Below are 19,274 nucleotides of genomic sequence, written 5' to 3' on the forward strand. Positions count from 1 at the left end.
AGCATGAATGATGTCCGCATGTAAGCGCCAAGACCCACAGAGAATCCCACGCGACGGTCGTGGTGCTTACCTTTGCCTTGCTGCTTCTGGAATATGCATCAATGCTGCAGACTGGAGGGATATATTTCTTCACTCCAGATTTCCTCCGGACATGATGATGCAACTTCATAATTCTACATACTACCCTGCATGTGTGCTCCATATTTCAGAGTTCGGGTTCAACTGGGTTTCACAGGTCGTACAGATTGCACAAAGATGCAGCGGGTGACGTGCTGGGTAAACGGTGGTGGTGATCAAAACCGCCACCAGATACTATTCAAGAACTGACCGGAAGGCTAGTGTTCCGGGCCTCCGTTTCCTCTTATTTGGATGGGGAATCGAACAAGGCTACCAGTTCTCCCTAAATAAAGTATCTACTAGTGACTTGACCTGTGTCGGGGATGGTAAGATCGGCGAGAAACTAGGCATCTATGTTACGCTGAAACCAAGTCACATGCACGGAAGAGGAACGAATTCGGTAGTTCTGCCAGCAGGTCAAAGCCTGATCCGATGTATGTATATCAACTCCTGAAATCTATTTACAATGTCTATGTCCGTATAAAACCATAAAATAAGCCAGATAATTAAGCGCTCTCGACATGCTCCTGAGGGTCGTTCTTCTCGAACGCTCCATCCTTCATCTCGTGACGGAACCGTTCCTCTTCTTCTCTCAGCTGCTCCTTGAGTTTCTCGTTCGCCCTCCAGATCGGCTTGATCTTGAAGAGCTGGTCGACCGCCTCCAGTGGGATACCACTGGTCTCGGGGATGAGGAAGAAGGCGAAGAACCAGGCGAAGAAGGACAACGACGCGAAGAAGAAGTACACGCCGTAGCTCATCGCAGCGAACATCTGCTCGGTGAAGCGAGAAACAAGGAAGTTGAAGAGCCAGTTACTGGCCGTGGTGCAAGCCTGAGACAGCGGACGAATGTTGGGATCGAAGAATTCCTATTCATGGATAGTTAGCAAGGTGTTCATAAGAGACCCAGCTTGATTGGAGTAGAGGGAACTTACCGAGTTGATGACCCACGGGGTACCGTTCCAGGTGGGGGTGTAGACAGCAGTCCACAAGTAGAAGAAGAAGATGGCAGCAATACCTCCGCCATTCAGGTGGTCCTGGGGGTGTTCCGTCGGGCGGACAATGTAAATGTAGGCACCAATAGCGTACATGCAGGCGGATCCGCAGACGGCACCACACAGGAGAAGTTTCCGACGTCCGAATTGATCAACCAGGAAGAGCAACCAGATAACGGTGAAGACGGCCTTGACGACACCGAAGATACCGTTGAGGATACCCTTCGTGTTGCCAGTAACACCAAGACTGGCGAAGATAGTCGGGCTGTAGTAGTTGATGGCGTTGATACCGGACGCGTTCTGCCAGAAGAACAGCATGCAACCCAGGAAGAGGCGGTACTGCAAGCTAGGCGCCTGGAAGACAGCCCTGAAGGGCTTCCAGAAGCCCAGACCAACAGTAGCAACCTGCTCCTCGATGGCTTGATCAACAGTAGCCACCTCCTCGGTGATGTAAATATCGTTTTCATCGAGTTGACGAATCCAGCAGAGGTTCTTCATGGCTTGCTCGCGACGACCCTTGAGGAATAGCCAACGAGGGGATTCCCTCATCCACAGGGAGCCGATGAAGAGCATACCCGACGGAATCAATTGAACAGCAAAGGGAATAACCCATTGCTGGTGGTCTGAGGGCATAGTTTGTTCAACACCATACTGTAGAAAAGGTCATCAGCATTGGCACGTGACAAGATAAATAAGGCAACGATGGGGAGAGATGGAGGAATTTTGAAAGTAGGGTAAAGAAAAGATGGAAAGCCACTTACGTTGATCCAAAAACCAACCATACCACCAACCTGCCAACCAAGTTCATAGAAGCCGACCAGTCGGCCTCTGATGGCCGGAGGAGCCAGCTCTGACAGGTAGATCGGGACGACGTTGGATGCCACACCCGTGCCGAGACCGGAAAGGACACGGCCAGCGTACAAGATGCCGAGCCCACGAGAGCCGTTGGCTCCCATCTGCAACCCGGAACCGAGAATGAAGACAGCCGAAGAGATGGTCAAACTCCATTTACGTCCAAAGAAGTGAGAAATTCCGTAGGTGAGCAGAGCTCCGAAGAAAGCACCAGCAATGAACAAAGAGACAATATTTTCACTAATCAGATCCACGGCCGAATCACTCATCTTGTCCAACCCGAACTCGGCTTCAAAGGAAGGCAGAGTAATTGTCGTCCCGATGAACCCACTGGTATATCCAATCATGTTGGAACCACATGAGGCAATAAGGGCGAGCACATAGACTCGCCAATTGTAGACATTTTTGGGAGTCGGACGGTCCTCAACGAGGTGAAGAATTCCACCCATTGTATGGGAGAAGAGGGAGGGGGAGGAGGGAGAAGAGGGAGGAGAAAACTCTGATGACCGTGAAAAATCCTGTCAACAGGAGAATGAAGAAGGACAAGGACGAAAGAAAAATATAAGGAGGTGTCCTGTCAACAGGAAAGATGGATGGGAGAAAAGAAGAAAGAGAGGACAGGCAGAGACGGGCCGGGCCATAAGTAATATCTTCGGATTCCTACGAGTTCTACGGAGCAGCCAGAATGTGGATACGGATTTCTCCCCTGCCTCGAACGCTCTCCACAATCTACGTCGTGGCCAAACCCCATCCGGGGAGGACCATTCTGGAGATACAGAATAGCGAGGCTGTGATACGCCGAAAATGCAGCTAGAGGTACTTAATCTTCGGACTATGCAGAACGATTCCCACAATTTTTGCCCCCGTGATGTGGGAGAATGGGTCGGGGGAGTGTTTTCCCCAGACGTTGAGTCTCGCTTAGCCGGCGCGGAGAAGGTCTCGCCAGGAAACATTCAGCCGCAGATCAGGGGCCAAAACGCAGGAAGTATATAAGGGCCGTATCCCCCCAGCTAGCTAAGGCGTTTATCCGAGTCAGTGTGTATATAACAAAATGTATACCCCAGTGGGTGGGGGAGAAGAACAGTTCCACGACCTAATGCCCCGTCGCGTCTGTGGTTTAGTTTACCCATGTTGAAAGTAGGTTGTGAAGAATTTGCCGGTGGGCCATCTGAAGAGTCCAACCAAATGCTGACCGGTCTTGGAGGGGCAAAGCTTGGAGCTGAGGCGTGAAGGGGCATTGGCGACCCGACAGATCGCCGCCCTGGACAGCACATTCTTTCTCCCGGTTCAGGTCGGCACCCGGACGAACCAGATGGAAGATGATTCTGTTGAGAACCAAGGAATTCGGTTTCCAGGTTCCACAAGCTTAAGCGAGAGGTCGGAGGCTTTGGGATACCCGAAAGGTTTTAGCCGGCATTTGTCCAGCATGTTAGTCAAGGTTGTCATGGGATTATGGGACTCGTAGCTCTCATGGAGTCAGGTAAGACCAGTCAGAGAGGTTGGGAGAGGCCTTAACCCAATCCTGGTGGATATTAGGGCCGGAGGATAGCCGAGACGTGTAAAGATTGGTGCCGATCTAGACTAAGTACGCCGTGGATCGGAGTCAGATGAACGGGTAGAGGACGTCTAGGGCCGACTGGAAAGCTTTACCCCGGCTCACCGGGGATGGGGATGGGGAAGACCTGCATATCAAGCGCTAGTTATCGTAAGCGTTGGAGCAGACGAGGAGGCGACGGCGAGGCGAGGCGACCACCCAAGATAACAAAGTAAAGTAGGCGAGTCTAAACCCAGGCGGGAAATCCACACGATGTCTGGTCACGGGCGGCACACTAGGCTGCCTGCAGGCTTAGTGGTGACGCTAGCCCGAAGAGGTATAGCTGTCAGCTGACCGGGTGTCCCTTTACACGGCGGGGATTCGCTTTCCACCCAAAGGACCCCTACAGGCCGGCTCATGAACGATACTCCGCGTCTTCTGGAAGCCCAAATGCGGAGTCTCCGCATCTGGCTCATTTATTATCGCAAGCCTCGCCGCATTATGATGCTAAAGGGATGATCCTGGAACTCTTTCTGCGACTACATGTGCCATGACGCAATTGCTGGCGGACTAACTTGACATCTCAACGTGGTGGGCAATGCGCACCCGGATCGTCCTCAATAGTCCGCCGGGTAAAGAGACACAGACCAAACGGTCATGACCAGCTGGCTAGTTACTAACCTTAGTGACGACTGATAGTTAACAGTCAGACCGCTGACAAACGCTCCTCTGACCAGGGGCCAACGATTCCCCGCATCCCGGACATGCCGGAGAATGAGATATCCAACATACACACCTGTCACATGCACACTAACATGATAATGCCGCGCTGCATATGCATAGCTGACTAACCGGAATCAAGCTCCCCGGCACATCCGATCACCAGCGAAACACAATCATATCAATCAATCCGCGATCAGACCATCCATCCAGACCATCCCTATCCTTATCCCCTGCCTGTTACGATCCCCAGGTCACACAAAAATCACCACCACCAATGCCTCGGACCAATTGACCATTATGCCCAAACTTTCCCTCTCCACCCTCCTCACCTCCCTCTTCTACCTCCTTCCGCTCTACCTCTTCGTCATCGCTCCCCTCCTCCGCCAACTCTTCCCAGTAACCCAGGACATCTTCGATCCAGACACCGACGCAACAACAGAAAGCGACATCTCACTGGACCCCGAGATTCTCAGCCTCCCAGACGGAATCATCCCAACATGTCCCGAAGACACCTACCGAGTCCACCTCCTCTCCAAGGACCCGCTAATCATCTACATTGAAGATTTCCTCTCCACCTCCGAAGCCGATCACCTAGTAAAGATAAGGTACGTCGTCCAAGACATCCCCATTGTCATTCCCCACAGCCCCAATTCCCCAGTCTTCGACCCAACCTAACCAAACAATGTCAAACCAAATAAAGTGAACCAAACTACTCCCCCTCAATAATCTACAACGGCCAAACCACCAAAGTCGACCCCTCAACCCGACTCTCCGACCGCGCCCTCCTCCCCCGCGACAACACCGTCCGGTGCCTCGAATCCCGCGCCGCCGCCTTCCAAGGCTGGAAACCACACCTCTACATCGAGCGCATGTGGGCCCAACGCTACAACGTCTCCGGTCACTACAAGCACCACTTCGACTGGGCGGGTTCTGTTGCCCGCGGCGGCGACAGACTCAGCACGTTCATGGTATACCTAGGCGATGAGTGCGAAGGCGGGGGCACGAATTTCCCCCGTCTGAAGATGCCGCGCGGAGAACAGTGGTGTCGGTTTCTGGACTGCGAGATGGCTCAGAATGAGAATGTATCTGGGATCACTTTCAAGCCTATCAAGGGGAACGCCATCTTCTGGGAGAACCTGAGGTCAGATGGGACAGGGTATCCGGAGACATGGCATGCTGCGTTTCCGGTCACTCAGGGGATGAAGGTCGGGTTGAATATTTGGAGTTGGTATCAGCCGCCGTCTAGAGGGAGGAGGTAAGTTCGGTGATCGTATTGGACTTTTGGGTATATTGGACAGAACGCCTGTGTTTGTATATTATGTATCATCTATGTCGTGTATTTTAGTTGTATCCTGGAACGATATATAGCTCGTAGGTATATAGACAGCTACTAGTAGTATAGAAAAATAAGACAAGTCACAAAAAATAATTCATTAAAAATAGCATTATGTAACATATGCCTTGCCAATGCCATCCATACGCCATCCCTCATCACATGAGCCTCATAGCCAAAAACCAAACGCATACACATGGGTATATAACATTTTTTATCATTTAGCCTCCAACATTCATCCATTGCGTCCAATCATCGCCTAAACCGCCTGGGCGGCACGCATCTCCATTTCCGAAAATATCGTCCAACGGAAGTCCTAGGTCCAGCCCCATGCCCAATCCCGGGGCGTTATTGTCGTCCATACCTAAGCCGAATTGTCCAAGGTTTGCGGCCGTCGGAGGAACAGTCGTCTCCGCGGTGAAGTTCTGTGGCTGGAAGTTGTATCCCTGCCATAGGAAGTTCTGGTTGGGCAGGGAGACTAGGTCGGGGCTGTTGACAGCCTCGCCGCTATTAATGGGCGTTGAGGCGTGGGAGCCGGGTGACTGTAGTTGAGATGCATTCATTGGTTGGTGGTTTGCTAGGCGGCTTGTGATGCTGTTGTTGAGGCCGCCAGGTGCACCGGAAAAGAGTGAGAAGTTTGCGAATCCATCTACGGCCGGTGACGAGGCCGCAAGCGTGCTGACACCGTTGTGATCGGCTGTGGATGCAATTCCCGATGCATACTGAGTGGTGACTGGCGCACCGGTCACATCTTGGAAATGGTCGTTTTCCAGAGTCGACATCGGTTGCGTCGGATAGGCAAACGGATCGTCCGAGGGGAACATAATAGGCATGAGATCGGGGAAGTTACCGGGGTTTCCAAAGGCCTGTGCGTTAAATGCATTTGCGCCCGAGTCTCCGGGTGGCAATGACGTCGAAACAGGTGACGCTCGGGTTGAGACACTATTGGTCGCAGTCTCCGAAGGCGTTGACACCGCTTCAGCCGGAGGCTCCGGGGTGGACGGAAACCACGTCGGAGGCTGACTATGACGGGGGTTGGTTGCAACATTGCGTGTTGCAGCGCTATCATCTAGGCTCTTCGGCGTATTACTGGCCTCCGACTTGGTTGACCGATGTAGCAGCTGATTAGGGAAGGTGCTGGCCCGCTGCGGCGGCGGCATCCCCGAGGGCATGGTGGAGCTTTTATTGGCCGACGCTCGACCGCTGCTGGAAGGCGCCGGACGCTTGAGGTTCGCACGGGCGGTCGCACTTTGCCGGTTCTTGAGCAGCTCAGGGAGGTTTTTGAACAAGCAGACTAGACTCTGGGAGCAACGATCCGCTGCCATGCTCTTCTTTGCCAGGCCAGCAAGTGTGGTCTTACCCTCCATGGCGTCCTTGAGAACACCGTCTTTCGCCGTTGGAGAGTCGGGATTCTCAAGGACGAAGAACAGGAGTGACAAAATAGCGAAATACGTGGTATACATAGTGAACCAGAAAGAGCCATTTAGGAGTCCTCTCTTGTGCATGCCAGTAGTGATGTGGACAATGTTGCGAGAAACACTGACACACGCCGCTGCACAAGCGTAAGAACGACGGTCCACCCCACGAGCCTGCGAGCCGCTGGAGACGTAGTGTAGGAAGGGTCGGTATAGCATCACTTGAACGTGGGCGTAGCTAATACGCAGCAATTGCCGGATCCTGCAGCACAATTAGAAAATATCGCTACCAAATCAACTCCAGAAGACATACCGCTCTACTTGCGGAGAGACCTCCGTTCCCGGACGCAGTGCCGCTGGCAACTCCTCCATCCAAGCCTGAAGATCTCTTTCAATCTCCCGAATCTTGGAGTGGCTCACCACATAGCGTTGATCCGATCCAGCCCGATGCTGAGCGTTCTTCACCGGGTAGATGTACTTCACCACTTTGAGGATAATGCTGGACAAGCGCGTATGCGCATTAGCTCCGGCCATAAGAGGTATGTGATCGGAGGGCATAGGCAGAATGCCGTCCTTAGCAATGAACTCGGAATCAACCGACGCCGGAAATTCCTGATCAATGTCGTCGTCGCTCAACATCAAAGGAAGACCCAGCATCGTGCTCACGTAGACGTCCATCTTTCTTATGACCCAGAAGACACGTTTCCGCAGCTCCTGCTCTAGCGGGCTGAAATGCGCCGTCACTTTGCGATGCAAGCCGAGTCGCAAGGCGGACCGGAGGGCAATACCCACGTAGGAATAGCAAGTACTCAGCTTGGCAGAGGCCTGTAGGAAGAGTACCATGAAGCAAATCGCCTGCAGGGAGGTTAAATCGCGGCAATCAGTGATCTCCAATAGCTGTTGACCTGCTTTGAAGTATTGAAAGCTAGGATGAATTAGCTTATTGCAGTTCAGATGGCCCTTGTTGGGCCATGAGAAAGACATCAGTGACTTACCCTTGACCAATCGCACCCTCGTATCCAGCAACGTCAAGAGGATTTGCCCCACCGTCAGAGAACAGACAGCCGACCGCAATAACAATGTAGAGTAGCGGCAGGAACGAGTTTTCTTCGTTGGTGAACTGATCAGGCGAAGTATCGTACACTCGATCGAACATGGCGAAAAATGAGGGTTCGTGTGCGAAGCGCATCAGTGCGCAGCCATCATCAAATGCACTGTGACACAGACGTCGTGCGACTTCCCGTGGGGGCAGGTCATGAGTGGGGGGCAATGGCGCATCCTGCGGTGATTCCGATATCGATTTAGGGCTGTCAAACTTGGATTGGGTGACCGGTCGCGACCGGATCGTCGGCGGCTGTATGTCGGAAGCACCAAGCTGCTTGCGCAGTCGGCGGATGAAGCTCATGCCCGAGCTGTGACCGTGGTAGTCCCAGTGGCCCTGGTCGTCCAGATCTAAATAGCCAGAATTGTCGACCATCGACTCGAGGAGCGACTCGTCCCCTCCATTCGCATCCGCTGCTGAGTCGGTGCCCGTCATGACAACCGAGCTTCGGCGCCGCTCGCTGGGAGTCGCGAGCGATGCCGCTGGTGGTGGTTGCTGGGATTGTTGTTTTTCTCGCTTGATGGCTGCCAGCATCTGCTCTGTGGCATGCACATCGAATTGGGGGTCGTCCAGGTTCAGATCGGGGAGCACAACGCGGAGCAAGGCCTCCGCCTTGTGTAAACGATTTTCCAGAGCTTCGACATATTGAGGAGCGGGATTGCGACGACGGTTAGACGGTTGATCATACGTGCATTCTATGGTGCGATTTCCGTGAGCATGAATTGACAGCAACAAGCAGACAATCGAGGTATTAACAACTCACCATAACTGTAGACGGTGCAATGAGTGCACGGCTGCTTCCCATCGCACTTAATCTTCTTGCGACGACATTCATCGCAAGCGCGCGTCACACGACGCCTCTTCTGCATGGGGAGGGAGTCCTTCACAGGCTTGCCATCGCCCAGCGCATCATCCTTCATCATCAAATCATGGCCGGGGGAGGCATCGTGATCTTCGTGGGCATAGAAGAAAGAGTCGGAAGCGGCTGAGGGATCATCCTCGTTCGCATTTTCGGCATGCGCCGGACTGGGAGCGGAAGTCATAAGGGGAGCGGAGGGGACAGCAGGAGAGATCTCAAGGCGGTCGGCGCAATGGCATGCAAGGGGGTATGAGGAGGATGTGGAACTGATTGATGGGTTGATGTACGATAGTCGACAGGAGACTAATCCGATCAGCAAGGAGAAATAGCCCGCGTGGCGATCCGACCGTTATCGCAATCTCCACGAGGGTAGAAATGACGCTTCTCACAGGTTCATGGAAGGCACGGCGAGGATTGTAGTTAGCTGGAGGGATTGATCGGAGGGGACCAATCTTAAAGTCCAGGAAGAGTTGATGGAAGAGGATGTGTTCGGCTGAGGTCGCTCTGGTCCTTGGTGGGCTATTCTTCGCTATTTTTGAGTAGTTAAATGTTTTTGCCTCTTGTTATGCTGTTGGTGGCTTTGGAACGGGAGTTCCTTGGAGATGACGGAAATGTTCTGGAGACTGGAGTAGGCCCCGAATTAGTCAGAATTGCGTTGCAAGAACTTTCGTGAGTCAAGACGGTGATCCACTCCAGTCGCACGGAAATAGTAACCAGGACGGGCAAGAATAAAGAGGTCTAATGCGCAACACCAGGCCCAAACACAATTGGGAAGACTGGGGATGGCTGTTCAGGCTTTTCTTGTCCGCGTGTACAAAGTACGAGGGGAAGAGGGGAAGAAGGCGGAAATGGGGGGGGAAGCAGTTCAAAAGCAGATACGGAGGATTTTGCAAGACTAGGGTAGGGGGGGATATACAGAATGGTTTCTCCAAATCGGAGAAAAGAAGAAGAAGAAAAAAAAAGAAAGAAAAATCAAAGTTAAGTTAAACAAGCTTAAGCCCACCAGCCAGCAAGTGGAAAGGCGAGGAAAGGACTCGAGTAAGTCGCAGTAGTGATGAGCGTAGAAGAGCGATGATGGAAAAGGAATGAATGGATGGGGAACGAAGACGGACAAGACGGGCAGATCCACCGATGCGAGGTGATGGTGTGGCCCAGACCCTGTTTCCGATTGGGGGGATTTTAACAACGGCACCAGGGCAAGTGCGAAAAAAAGAAAAAGATATATATGCACTAAGGGGATCAGCACAAGAGAGAGATCTCGCGCGAAAAGATGCTCGGATACGGTCCAAGAACTTCCTATTCAGATTAAGTCCGAGTATGAATCATCTGTGTGAGAGGAAGAGAGAAAGAAAAAAGTGTAAATGCAGAATTAACAAAAAATCGCTCACAAGTAGGGCTGATCTAGAGCCAACCGGCAGTGACAAGCGGCTGGAAGCGCAACTTGAGCCTGCTCCTGTGCCCGTGACGATGCCGCTGCGTCGGACCTCCGATACAAAAATTTTCCCTTTTCCTACAAACTCCATTGGACTAGCTGGGAAAGCGGCTTAGTAGTAGTAATAGTGGTAGCAGCAGTAGCTCGGCGTATTGGCCAAACCGGCCGATGACTGCCTCGGTTGCAGAAACAAGCCTCACAACCCACGGTGATGTCGCTGATTCGATCATTCTCGATGGGTACCCTGATCCATGGAACCTGCAGCAACATTGATGAGAAACAATAAGTTAAACAACATCCCCGGTGGGGATCGCATCTTCGGTGATGGATTGGATGAACCCGAAGACCCTAACCGGCGTTAGTTCTTCCCTTGGCTTTGAGAGGACAAATGCTGCTGTCCAGTCATCCATCAAAGCTGACGGAATCCTGTTTTTCTGTGTGTTGCCCCCTGAATCCACTCGTGTCTAGTCCCTAGCTGTACCGACCATTTCAATGTGACCTTAAGTCTTCTGCTCGCCTTTCTATTCTTTCTAGAGCCCTTGCGCACGTGTGTCCTGTTACATTGTTGTTGTACAACATCCACTCTGCATTATTCCCGACTTGGTTGCAGCTCCAGATAGTAATACTACAAAGTAGCATACGGCCATGCCTATAGCACGCAACGGTATCGCGCTGCGCCACTAAAATCTCCGCCAAGATTAGATAGACACTTTAAAAATATCTTCATGGGCAACTACTAGCGATCGGGAAGAGATAAAGGAGCCGTCGCATCCTCCCCCACACACAATTCAAGCACTGGGAGCGGAGGTGAACAATGCCCTATCTTCTCGTTACTCTCTGTTGTTTGTTCGCCAGTCTAGGCTCCTTTTTATTTGGTTATGACTCCGGGGTGATATCCTCTGTTATCGACCAGGATTCCTTCAAATATCGCTTCCACAATCCTTCTGATGCAGCGACAGGGGGTATCGTTGCATCCTATAATGGTTCGGACTCCCGCGCCGATCACCACTTCGTCGCATTTCATCTCCGGCTGACATTCTGCAGGCGGTGCCATTCTAGGCTCGGTCTTTGTCTCCTACCTCTCTGACCCTTGGGGGCGAAGGCCTGTTCTCTTCACCGGTGGCCTCCTCGCTAGCCTTGGGGCCGCGTTGCAGGCTGGCGCTGTCAACGTGTCCATGCTCATTGCAGGCCGTTTAATCGCTGGTCTTGCTATTGGCTTGATGTCCGCCATTATCCCAGTGTATTGTGTATGTATCGCTATAACGCATTTCTGGGGATTTTTATATTGCAGCGGACTCTGACCGTACTTTCAGAGTGAGCTATCTCCTCCCCGTATTCGTGGCATCCTAGGTTCACTGCAGCAATGGATGATTGGGCTCGGAGTTGTTGTAGCTGTGAGTGATTTATCTATCTACTATACCCCTGTTCAGCTAGTCGACTAGTCAACTAGTTAGTTCGCCCTCCATCCCTGACTAATCGCCTTTAGCAATGGGTGGGATATGGCTGCTCTCTCCGTACGGGAAATTTCAGCTGGAGTTTCCCCTTGGCATTTCAAGCAGTCCCCGCCGTGATTCTTAGCTGTGGTGTCTGGTTTCTCCCTGAATCACCTCGTTGGCTCATAGAAAAGGGCGATCCAGATGCTGGTCGGGCGGTCTTGAACCGCCTCCATCTACCTAGGGGACAGCCGAACGCTCTACCAGTCGACGCGGAATTTGAGCGAATCTCCGCGGGTATTGCGGAGGCCCGGCATTCAGCCAACCACTCATGGCGACAGCTTTTGTTCACACAGCCTAATTGGCGCAAGCGTGTGCTGCTTGCCTGTGGCATGCAGGCTTTTACACAATGCTCGGGCACGAATGTGCTCCAGAACTATAACCCAAGTTTATATCGATCCTTGGGCTTGTCGCAATCCACTTCGCTCATCCTGCAGGGCATCTGGGGTGCATTGGCCCAGTTTTGGAACACCGTATTCATACTCTTCATCGATCGGGTCGACCGTCGCAAACTTCTCATTCCGTCGTTGCTGGGTATGGGCGCCACCATGTGCGTGGAGGCTATCCTGGGGCAAGTGTACAATAACTTTGAAAGCGTGGCGTCACCGAATCACAGTGCCGTCCGTGCTGCAATCGCTGTATTCTTCGTCTTCTCGTTCTTTTATACTAGTCTCGGGCTCATCTCTTGGATCTATCAATCCGAGATTTTCCCCACTGCCATTCGCGCCCGAGGCTCTTCTGTAGCCACCGCCACCAATTGGAGTTTGAATTTGGTTTTCGCTCAGTGTTCGCCGATCGCCCAGTCGCAAATTCAGTTCAAATACTTCTACTGTTTCGCGGCCTTCAACTGGGTTGCGGCGGGTCTCGTTTGGGCCTTGTATCCGGAGACGGCCGGCAAGTCGCTCGAGGAAATTGACCGTCTCTTCACTCCAGAAACCTCGGGGCCCGCTTATGATGCAGAAAAACCTCACATTTCAATGTCGAATTCAAGAGATAAGGATTCCCTGGCGATCGTTAGTACGCGGGATACTAGCAGTCATACTTCCAAAAATTGAGCAGAACACAATGTTTCTGCCACCTCCAAGGAATCACATTATATAGTATATGGATGAGCTTATGACTTGATGTCACCAGAAATAATACAATGTAGTTAGTCCAAGAAGGCAATTGGGCGATCACAAAACAGGATAAGCAGATCACGAAATAAGAAAATCAGTTAAAATGAAAGGTATCATATACTGTCATGTCTCATCGCGGATATATAAAACACCAACACCAAGAAGATGGCCAAAGAGACATGAAATTCAACGTTACAATTAGATTCGTTTCCACGTGCACACGAAGAAGACATAAGCAAAGAGGGAGGAAAAGGTGAGAGGGATGGATACAAGTCTCAAAACTGCAGTGCTGTATATGCAGGTTCCATGCCCCGAGCGATAATGCCCGACAAAACTACAGGCCTTGGAGGGCCGGCATAACATAATTAGTGAGAGGCGCACTAAGAATCTCTTGCCGTAAGCCATCTTCCCAAAGCGAGACAGAAGGTATTCCCGTATGTAAGGTTAGACAAGAGAAGAGAAAATAGTTCAGGTTCATCCAGCTATCAAAACTGAGCCGTTTGGCCACTTTGAGCATTCGGCCTGCAAACCACGGCCGATCGTAAGGCGTCTCAGCCGTAGGGCAGTATTGCGTAAAATCGGGTGTATTTCCAAGAATACGCCTTGACTCAGGCATCTCAATCGAACCATCCTCACATGCGAGCAATATTTGCAGCAATGCTTCAACTGAGCCGCTCATGTTCACTTCGCAGTTCAGGACAGTCTGCTCCAAATTTCTGAGAAAGGCCTCACTATGCGAAACGGAGTTCCGGTAATCCCACAAGCCAGCATTGAGCATGATCAACGCAACCAGCCGTGCAACAAACTGCTTGCGGTTACCCGATGCTGTAAAGCGTAGCCCGGGAGGCGCTACGAGTATCTCATACAACAATGAGGTTGACTGGAATGCCGTGTGACGCATCGGTGCCGTGGTTAGGTTGGTGGATGTGCGTTGGTGTATAGCGAGCTGCTCACAGCACTTGAGGAAGCCGATGAACTCACTGCACTGATTTTCAATCTCATCCACTGGGGTAGGTATGGGGTGTTGGGCGATAGTGTGCTCGATGAACGGATTTTCTGAAAGCGGCAGCTGACTCCGCACAGGCCCTTCAGCTTGGGGAACTGGCCTCTGTAGCATGGCTGGAGGATTGTATTCGAAGAAGAAGCTGGGTCCCTCTGTCTCATAGCCCGAAAGAATATAATCTTGCCAGTTTATTAGCATTCCGAGCCGTGTCTTATGAAAGGCAGATGGCCCGCCACGAAGGCGGATCATCTCCCTTGCCGCTCGCATATGAAGCCAGCTAATCTGCTTATGACCAGGCCGAGGATCGAAGTCTTCAAGGCCTGCAGCGCTTATACAGCCTATAATCGCTTCATCGGAGATGTCATCCGGGTTCCTGTCCCTCAACTCTCGTAGCATGGTAATCGCACGATCACGATGATAGAGAGCTGCCGCGTCCGGCTCCTCATTACGAACCCAGACCCATGTGCTGGCCGCATGAACGAGTATTGTGTTCTGAAATGCCACAGGTCCTTTCATGCCTTCAGGGACAAATACTGCTGTATACCAATTATGCGCCTTGGGTGAGCGGAAGTGGTTTCCGTATGAGCAAGCAGGCATTTCGTTGACATAGAAGTCAAACAGCCTCTGACCCTCGGTGTCTAGTTCAAGAGGCAAAGTGTTGAATGGATCTGTGCGTGCAGCACTCAGGATCGTCTTTGGTGACAACGCTACATCATCTGGTGTTGTTGGCGCAGACGATGATGGCGTTGGAGTGCTGGTGTCGGAGATGCTGCTTTGAGACAGGCAGTAGGTCTTGGGCGAATTCGTTTTGCTTCTGAAAGATATGCCTTCAAAGAATGGCCGAACTGCAGGCCTGGAACTTAAGATGATCCTGCCATCTGTGGCATGGTTTTTCACAGCCCTGCTCGACTCTTGTTGCGCTATGAAGTCATTGAGTGTCGGCTTGGGAATATTTTCCTGCGCAAGAGCATCGGTTCCATACAGGGCTCCACTATCTTGAGTGTTGTCCGTTTGGTTTTCACTCGTTTTTGTAACCTGACCAATGGCTCTTTTTTGCTGTCGTGTCTTCTCTCCTTGCGACGAACCCTCTTCGATTTCAGCACCAGACTGCCCGCTTGCATGTCGCTTTTGACGCATATATTCCTGCATAACATGACGCTTTACTTTGGTTAAAGTACTCCTGCTGTTGTCAGAAGCATCGATAAATTGCCACTGTATCGGTGGCGGCTCTTCTGTGGACATCTTCCCACTAGCACTGCTTGGTTCATCTGGCATATTGAAGGTTAGATGCACGATGATCTCGTGCCGCGCAAGTGCTTTGGTCTTAGTAGTCAGCCTTCATTAAGCGATGCGATAGCTGGTGTCTCATTCGGCCTGCAGGAGTAATGTTGGCTTCTCGCTGTATAGGCTCAATGGCGGGGTAGCTTGATTAACTGTTGAAGACTGTCCAAACACCAGCAGCCTTTACTGTGCTTCGCTAGATAGCCGTCTCGCTATGCTTTCGACCCTAGAACGAAAATCCTGTAGAAAGTGCGATAGCGAGGCGCATCCACGAACAGATACCGACTGAAGTTATTGCCGGCTGCCTTGGCAATGGTGCGATAAAGGAATCTAGCTGTATCCGGCAGTGTGTCTTCGGTTACATAAAAACGAGCGGCCAACTTCCGACATCCAAGTCGAAGTTGAAACAAAGCGTGCCAGCTGGCGATATCAGAACGCAGCCAGAATCTAAAATGGAACTAGAAGTGAAAGTTAGTACTTGACAAACTACGCTCAAAGCATCAAGCCTATAGGGACAACGGAGAGAACATGGTTGAGGCACAAACACATACGGATCTGATAGCGATGATATATGTAGAGCAAAGGAAAAGTTAATTATAATTAGGCCATGAGGTAATGAGGAGCGTGAAATGCTGGGAGCAAAGTACTGTCAGGATCCCGGGACTGAAGTAAGCCTGCGCTGCTCCACTGAGTCGAATCACCTAATCATGAGCATCTTTGGAGCTGAAACCTTGAATCATTGATTCAAAATCTCAAAGTAGCCTGGTGACCTGAACGCCAGATTGCTTGTTCCAGTGCCAACCAAGAGGCACCAATGCAGCAGGGGGGGCGGAGAGAATAATGGGGGCTGCGGTGCAGGAGATGGGGAAGTAGTCTCGGGGCCAGAGATAATAATAGCGTGTGGCTTTAGAACCTAAAACCTTGTTTTAGAGAGGAGGAACGGCAGCAATAATGATGGTGGGCGGATTTGTTCGCGATCCACGAAGTGCAGAAGCTGGCTTGAACTAGTTTATGATGGTGTTGGAAGTCGGAAGTCCATTCCACTCTCCTAACTCCTAAGCATTCAACCGGGCTCGTTGGTGGGCGGCTGCTAGCGCCGCTTATCTCGGTGAACTCCACGATATCCGGAAATTCACGAAAGACTTCTCGTCTATCGACGTCATTATATCACTAGCAGTATCCTTCGCACCCTAACCACTTTATGGCTCATTGCGTGGCAGTCTACACCGGCTGCGTTCTGATGTGAAGCGAATTAGTAGGGAAGATGCTACCGCCACGAGAGCCAGGCTTTCTCCAAACCAGCCTTCGCTCATGCCACATACCCTCCGCCTTGTACCTGAGAAGGTCGGGTCTTTCACTTATAAGGTAAAGCCTTGTTTTCAGTTATCACCGCCTGCTTAATTCACAAGTAAACTGCCTGAGGCAGTGGTTAGTACCTCAGGCAGTCGAATATCCCGATCGGGATGGAGGTATTACACTGGCCAGCTATCAAAGCGAGCCTTTCATCATAAGGAAGGTGTCTTACTTTGTGAGGTAGGTGGTAGGGTATGGCATGAGCCAGGTTGGTGTGGCGGTAGCGTCTCCCTTTAGTAGCTATGCAGGAGTCTCTGTACCCCTCTGGCCCTAACTCCTGCTTCCTTTTTTATAGCATGAGAAAGATGAGTAATTAGAGGTCACACATGAGGAGTTGGCCATTGAAAGAGCAGGGTTAGATAGTTGCGTACTGTACTCCGTAATCTACGGTGACGGTGAAATACTGGATAAGGTAAAGCGTATCAATTGGGAAAGCGCGTAAATGCTGCTTGACCTAGCGGTGCATGGCTCATGAAGATAGAAGCTATGGTTTGCTAAAATATGTTAATGACTCCTCAAGAGCTATTTGGCTACTATTCATAACGTCTAATTTCTATTATCCATCAAGACAAAGGCGTCAACTACTCGAAGATCCCATCCATTGATCACTGAGACGTCCCGATATTTTCCCGATAATACAATGTGGTATAAACGGTTCTGGAACTCTAGTAAATGTGTCAGTTATGTCATAAGGAGGCGAGGGTGGAACTACCTGGATGGGGTTTTCGTGGCATTGTAGTGGTAAAGTCGAGAACTATATAGTCGTCCATCCGGCCTTCTTCGATTAGGGTGGAATATTGTCCATTTGGCTTGAACCTGTCCATGTGCTCTTGAAGCCGGTCACGTTCTCTGAGGAGTTCCAACCCCCACTTCTTCTGGGTAATAAGGAAGTCAATTGTTCCACCTTTAGTATCCGAATGAACCACGAACTCGGGAGACACGACAACATGCCCATCCAGTAAAGGGAAGAGACAGCGATAAAACTCCTTCTGATACTGGTCTTCCAGTGGCCGGGAACTACCTGCTAACGAACGAGGCGCATGTGCTAGCTGACATGGCTGGAATCCTCTGATAACGTCGAGCGCTAGCTGTAAAGGAGTGTCGTGATCAAGTTGGTTATCAGGGCGTTTCTCGGAGAAAAGACACTGGCAATACCTAGACTCTTGGGTTAGAAAGCAGCCCAAAGTACTCTATAGGCACCCCGCGTACCAACGGTGAATTTGACTTGCGAATATGTATCGCTCTCCTCCATCGCAAATCTCTGCATGAAGCCATCCGTTGGCTAAGATATGTTCGAGACCTTCTTGTGCCTCCTTAGTTGTACCCGCGAAGCTGGATGTAAGGATCCCATCAGAAGCAATGGCTTCCTTAAGCACAGCGGCGACATTAGGTATTTGAAGAATCCGTGCTGGCGGCAGACCTCTAGAGAATGGGAGATTTCGAAGACATCGGAAAAACCCCATTGGGTCACTGAAAAAGGCTGTGCTGATTGTTTGCCATTCTAGTGGTCTGCGGTTTCGCACTTCTTTGGAGAGTACCTGTTGTAGACAGCATTAAGCTTAGTAAACAAACCAGCGAAACATCGACTTCAGGATAAAGCTAACTGGTAGGGACCTCAGAGCTAGGACCAGAGATTTGATGAGCCCTACATGTCCACTGCTGCTTTTGAACAAGCCTTGCTTTAAATCTGGCGTCAGAAGAGGCCCGCAGTTTGGTATCACCTGTGGCGCACATCTTTCAATAACTTGAATGGCTTCATTCCCCTCCATTAATAAACCCACAGGTTTCCAGGGTGATTGGATATTGATATCGGGCCTAAGTGATATTTCTTGTCCCTCACCGAATATCATTGGCGTCGCCATATGTTTTCGCTCGAAACCCGAAAAGCCCCTATCTGGAGAGCCGTAAGACATGAACAGTACAATGTAAGGTTGAGATGATGGGTCAACAGCTTTGAACAAATCCGCCCATAGCGCGACGTCCCAATATGATTGTTGGGCCTCATCGATAAGGAGATACCCTCGTTGTGTCAGCCAGGAGCGGCCATGGACACCAGTTCGCTGCTCGAGATAACCGGCCCAGCCCTTTGCTCTCGTTACCATATCTACATCCCAACCAGACATGACGTAAAGAGGAGTCTTTGGATCACAGTCAAGTAGCTTGTTGGCTAGTAGATTCACGATGGTTGTCTTACCCGAAGCAGGAGTCCCCCTCACTCGAACAATATGAAATGCCTTCATTCGAGCGATGAGCTCCTTGACCAACCCATCCCGGTGAACGATATGTGATCCGACATCTATGATGATTAGCAATGATCTTGCCAAGTCGGGTTGAAGCAAAGTATATACCTATAGGTGCAGTTATCTGTGACGGTGGGAATTCCGAGGAAGTGGCTATGATGCAAGATTAGCTGAAGAACATCACAAGTGTAAAAAACGAACAGTAATCTTGGTGGAGGCTCATCGGATGCGAGCATTTTTCACACAGTGTTAGATTGTTCATGTGCGCAAGACGCGAAGCGCAGGACCCCTCGGGGCAAGCACACTGTAGAAATAGCTTTTCGTCTTGCCATTTACAAGGCCCCATGATGAAAAGTGATATGTGATTATTGATAGTGGTAGGTGTGTGATGGCGGTGATTTTGATGCTCTGCAAGTATATTGTAGAA

At 50.9% G+C, this 19,274-nt stretch overlaps 6 protein-coding genes across 6 annotated transcripts; 2 read left to right on the forward strand and 4 right to left on the reverse strand.

Annotated features, from left to right (window-relative positions):
* Positions 1-600: 600 nt before the first annotated feature.
* BO79DRAFT_247984 (sugar porter family MFS transporter) lies at positions 601-2,410 on the reverse strand (the record flags this gene model as incomplete). The annotated part of the gene is made up of 3 exons (XM_025685682.1): positions 601-983; positions 1,050-1,760; positions 1,871-2,410. 3 exons carry the CDS (start codon positions 2,408-2,410, stop codon positions 624-626), a joined length of 1,611 nt encoding a protein of 536 aa, XP_025535461.1. The 3' UTR covers positions 601-623.
* A 2,044-nt stretch (positions 2,411-4,454) lies between these two features.
* On the forward strand, positions 4,455-5,590 carry BO79DRAFT_180538 (oxidoreductase, 2OG-Fe(II) oxygenase family). The gene is made up of 2 exons (XM_025680088.1): positions 4,455-4,823; positions 4,919-5,590. Exons 1-2 carry the CDS (start codon positions 4,516-4,518, stop codon positions 5,475-5,477), a joined length of 867 nt encoding a protein of 288 aa, XP_025535462.1. The 5' UTR covers positions 4,455-4,515; the 3' UTR covers positions 5,478-5,590.
* A 182-nt stretch (positions 5,591-5,772) lies between these two features.
* BO79DRAFT_259027 (putative C6 transcription factor (Mut3)) lies at positions 5,773-9,111 on the reverse strand (the record flags this gene model as incomplete). The annotated part of the gene is made up of 4 exons (XM_025686349.1): positions 5,773-7,228; positions 7,280-7,891; positions 7,962-8,763; positions 8,832-9,111. The coding sequence occupies 4 exons, from the start codon at positions 9,109-9,111 to the stop codon at positions 5,773-5,775; spliced, it is 3,150 nt and encodes a 1,049-aa protein (XP_025535463.1).
* Positions 9,112-11,168: 2,057 nt separating this feature from the next.
* BO79DRAFT_202274 (sugar porter family MFS transporter) lies at positions 11,169-12,907 on the forward strand (the record flags this gene model as incomplete). Its single annotated transcript, XM_025681644.1, has 4 exons — positions 11,169-11,342; positions 11,404-11,606; positions 11,673-11,753; positions 11,846-12,907. Exons 1-4 carry the CDS (start codon positions 11,174-11,176, stop codon positions 12,905-12,907), a joined length of 1,515 nt encoding a protein of 504 aa, XP_025535464.1. The 5' UTR covers positions 11,169-11,173.
* Positions 12,908-13,176: 269 nt separating this feature from the next.
* BO79DRAFT_180547 (sigma-70 region 2 family protein) lies at positions 13,177-15,248 on the reverse strand (the record flags this gene model as incomplete). Its single annotated transcript, XM_025680089.1, has 1 exon — positions 13,177-15,248. One exon carries the CDS (start codon positions 15,246-15,248, stop codon positions 13,305-13,307), a length of 1,944 nt encoding a protein of 647 aa, XP_025535465.1. The 3' UTR covers positions 13,177-13,304.
* A 1,905-nt stretch (positions 15,249-17,153) lies between these two features.
* Positions 17,154-19,070, reverse strand: BO79DRAFT_157629 (uncharacterized protein; the record flags this gene model as incomplete). The annotated part of the gene is made up of 6 exons (XM_025678877.1): positions 17,154-17,272; positions 17,320-17,762; positions 17,817-18,145; positions 18,212-18,903; positions 18,956-19,000; positions 19,049-19,070. 6 exons carry the CDS (start codon positions 19,068-19,070, stop codon positions 17,154-17,156), a joined length of 1,650 nt encoding a protein of 549 aa, XP_025535466.1.
* Between the last annotated feature and the right edge of the window lie 204 nt (positions 19,071-19,274).

Source organism: Aspergillus costaricaensis (genome assembly GCF_003184835.1).
Source record: "Aspergillus costaricaensis CBS 115574 unplaced genomic scaffold BO79scaffold_38, whole genome shotgun sequence".
Lineage (NCBI taxonomy): Eukaryota > Fungi > Ascomycota > Eurotiomycetes > Eurotiales > Aspergillaceae > Aspergillus > Aspergillus costaricensis.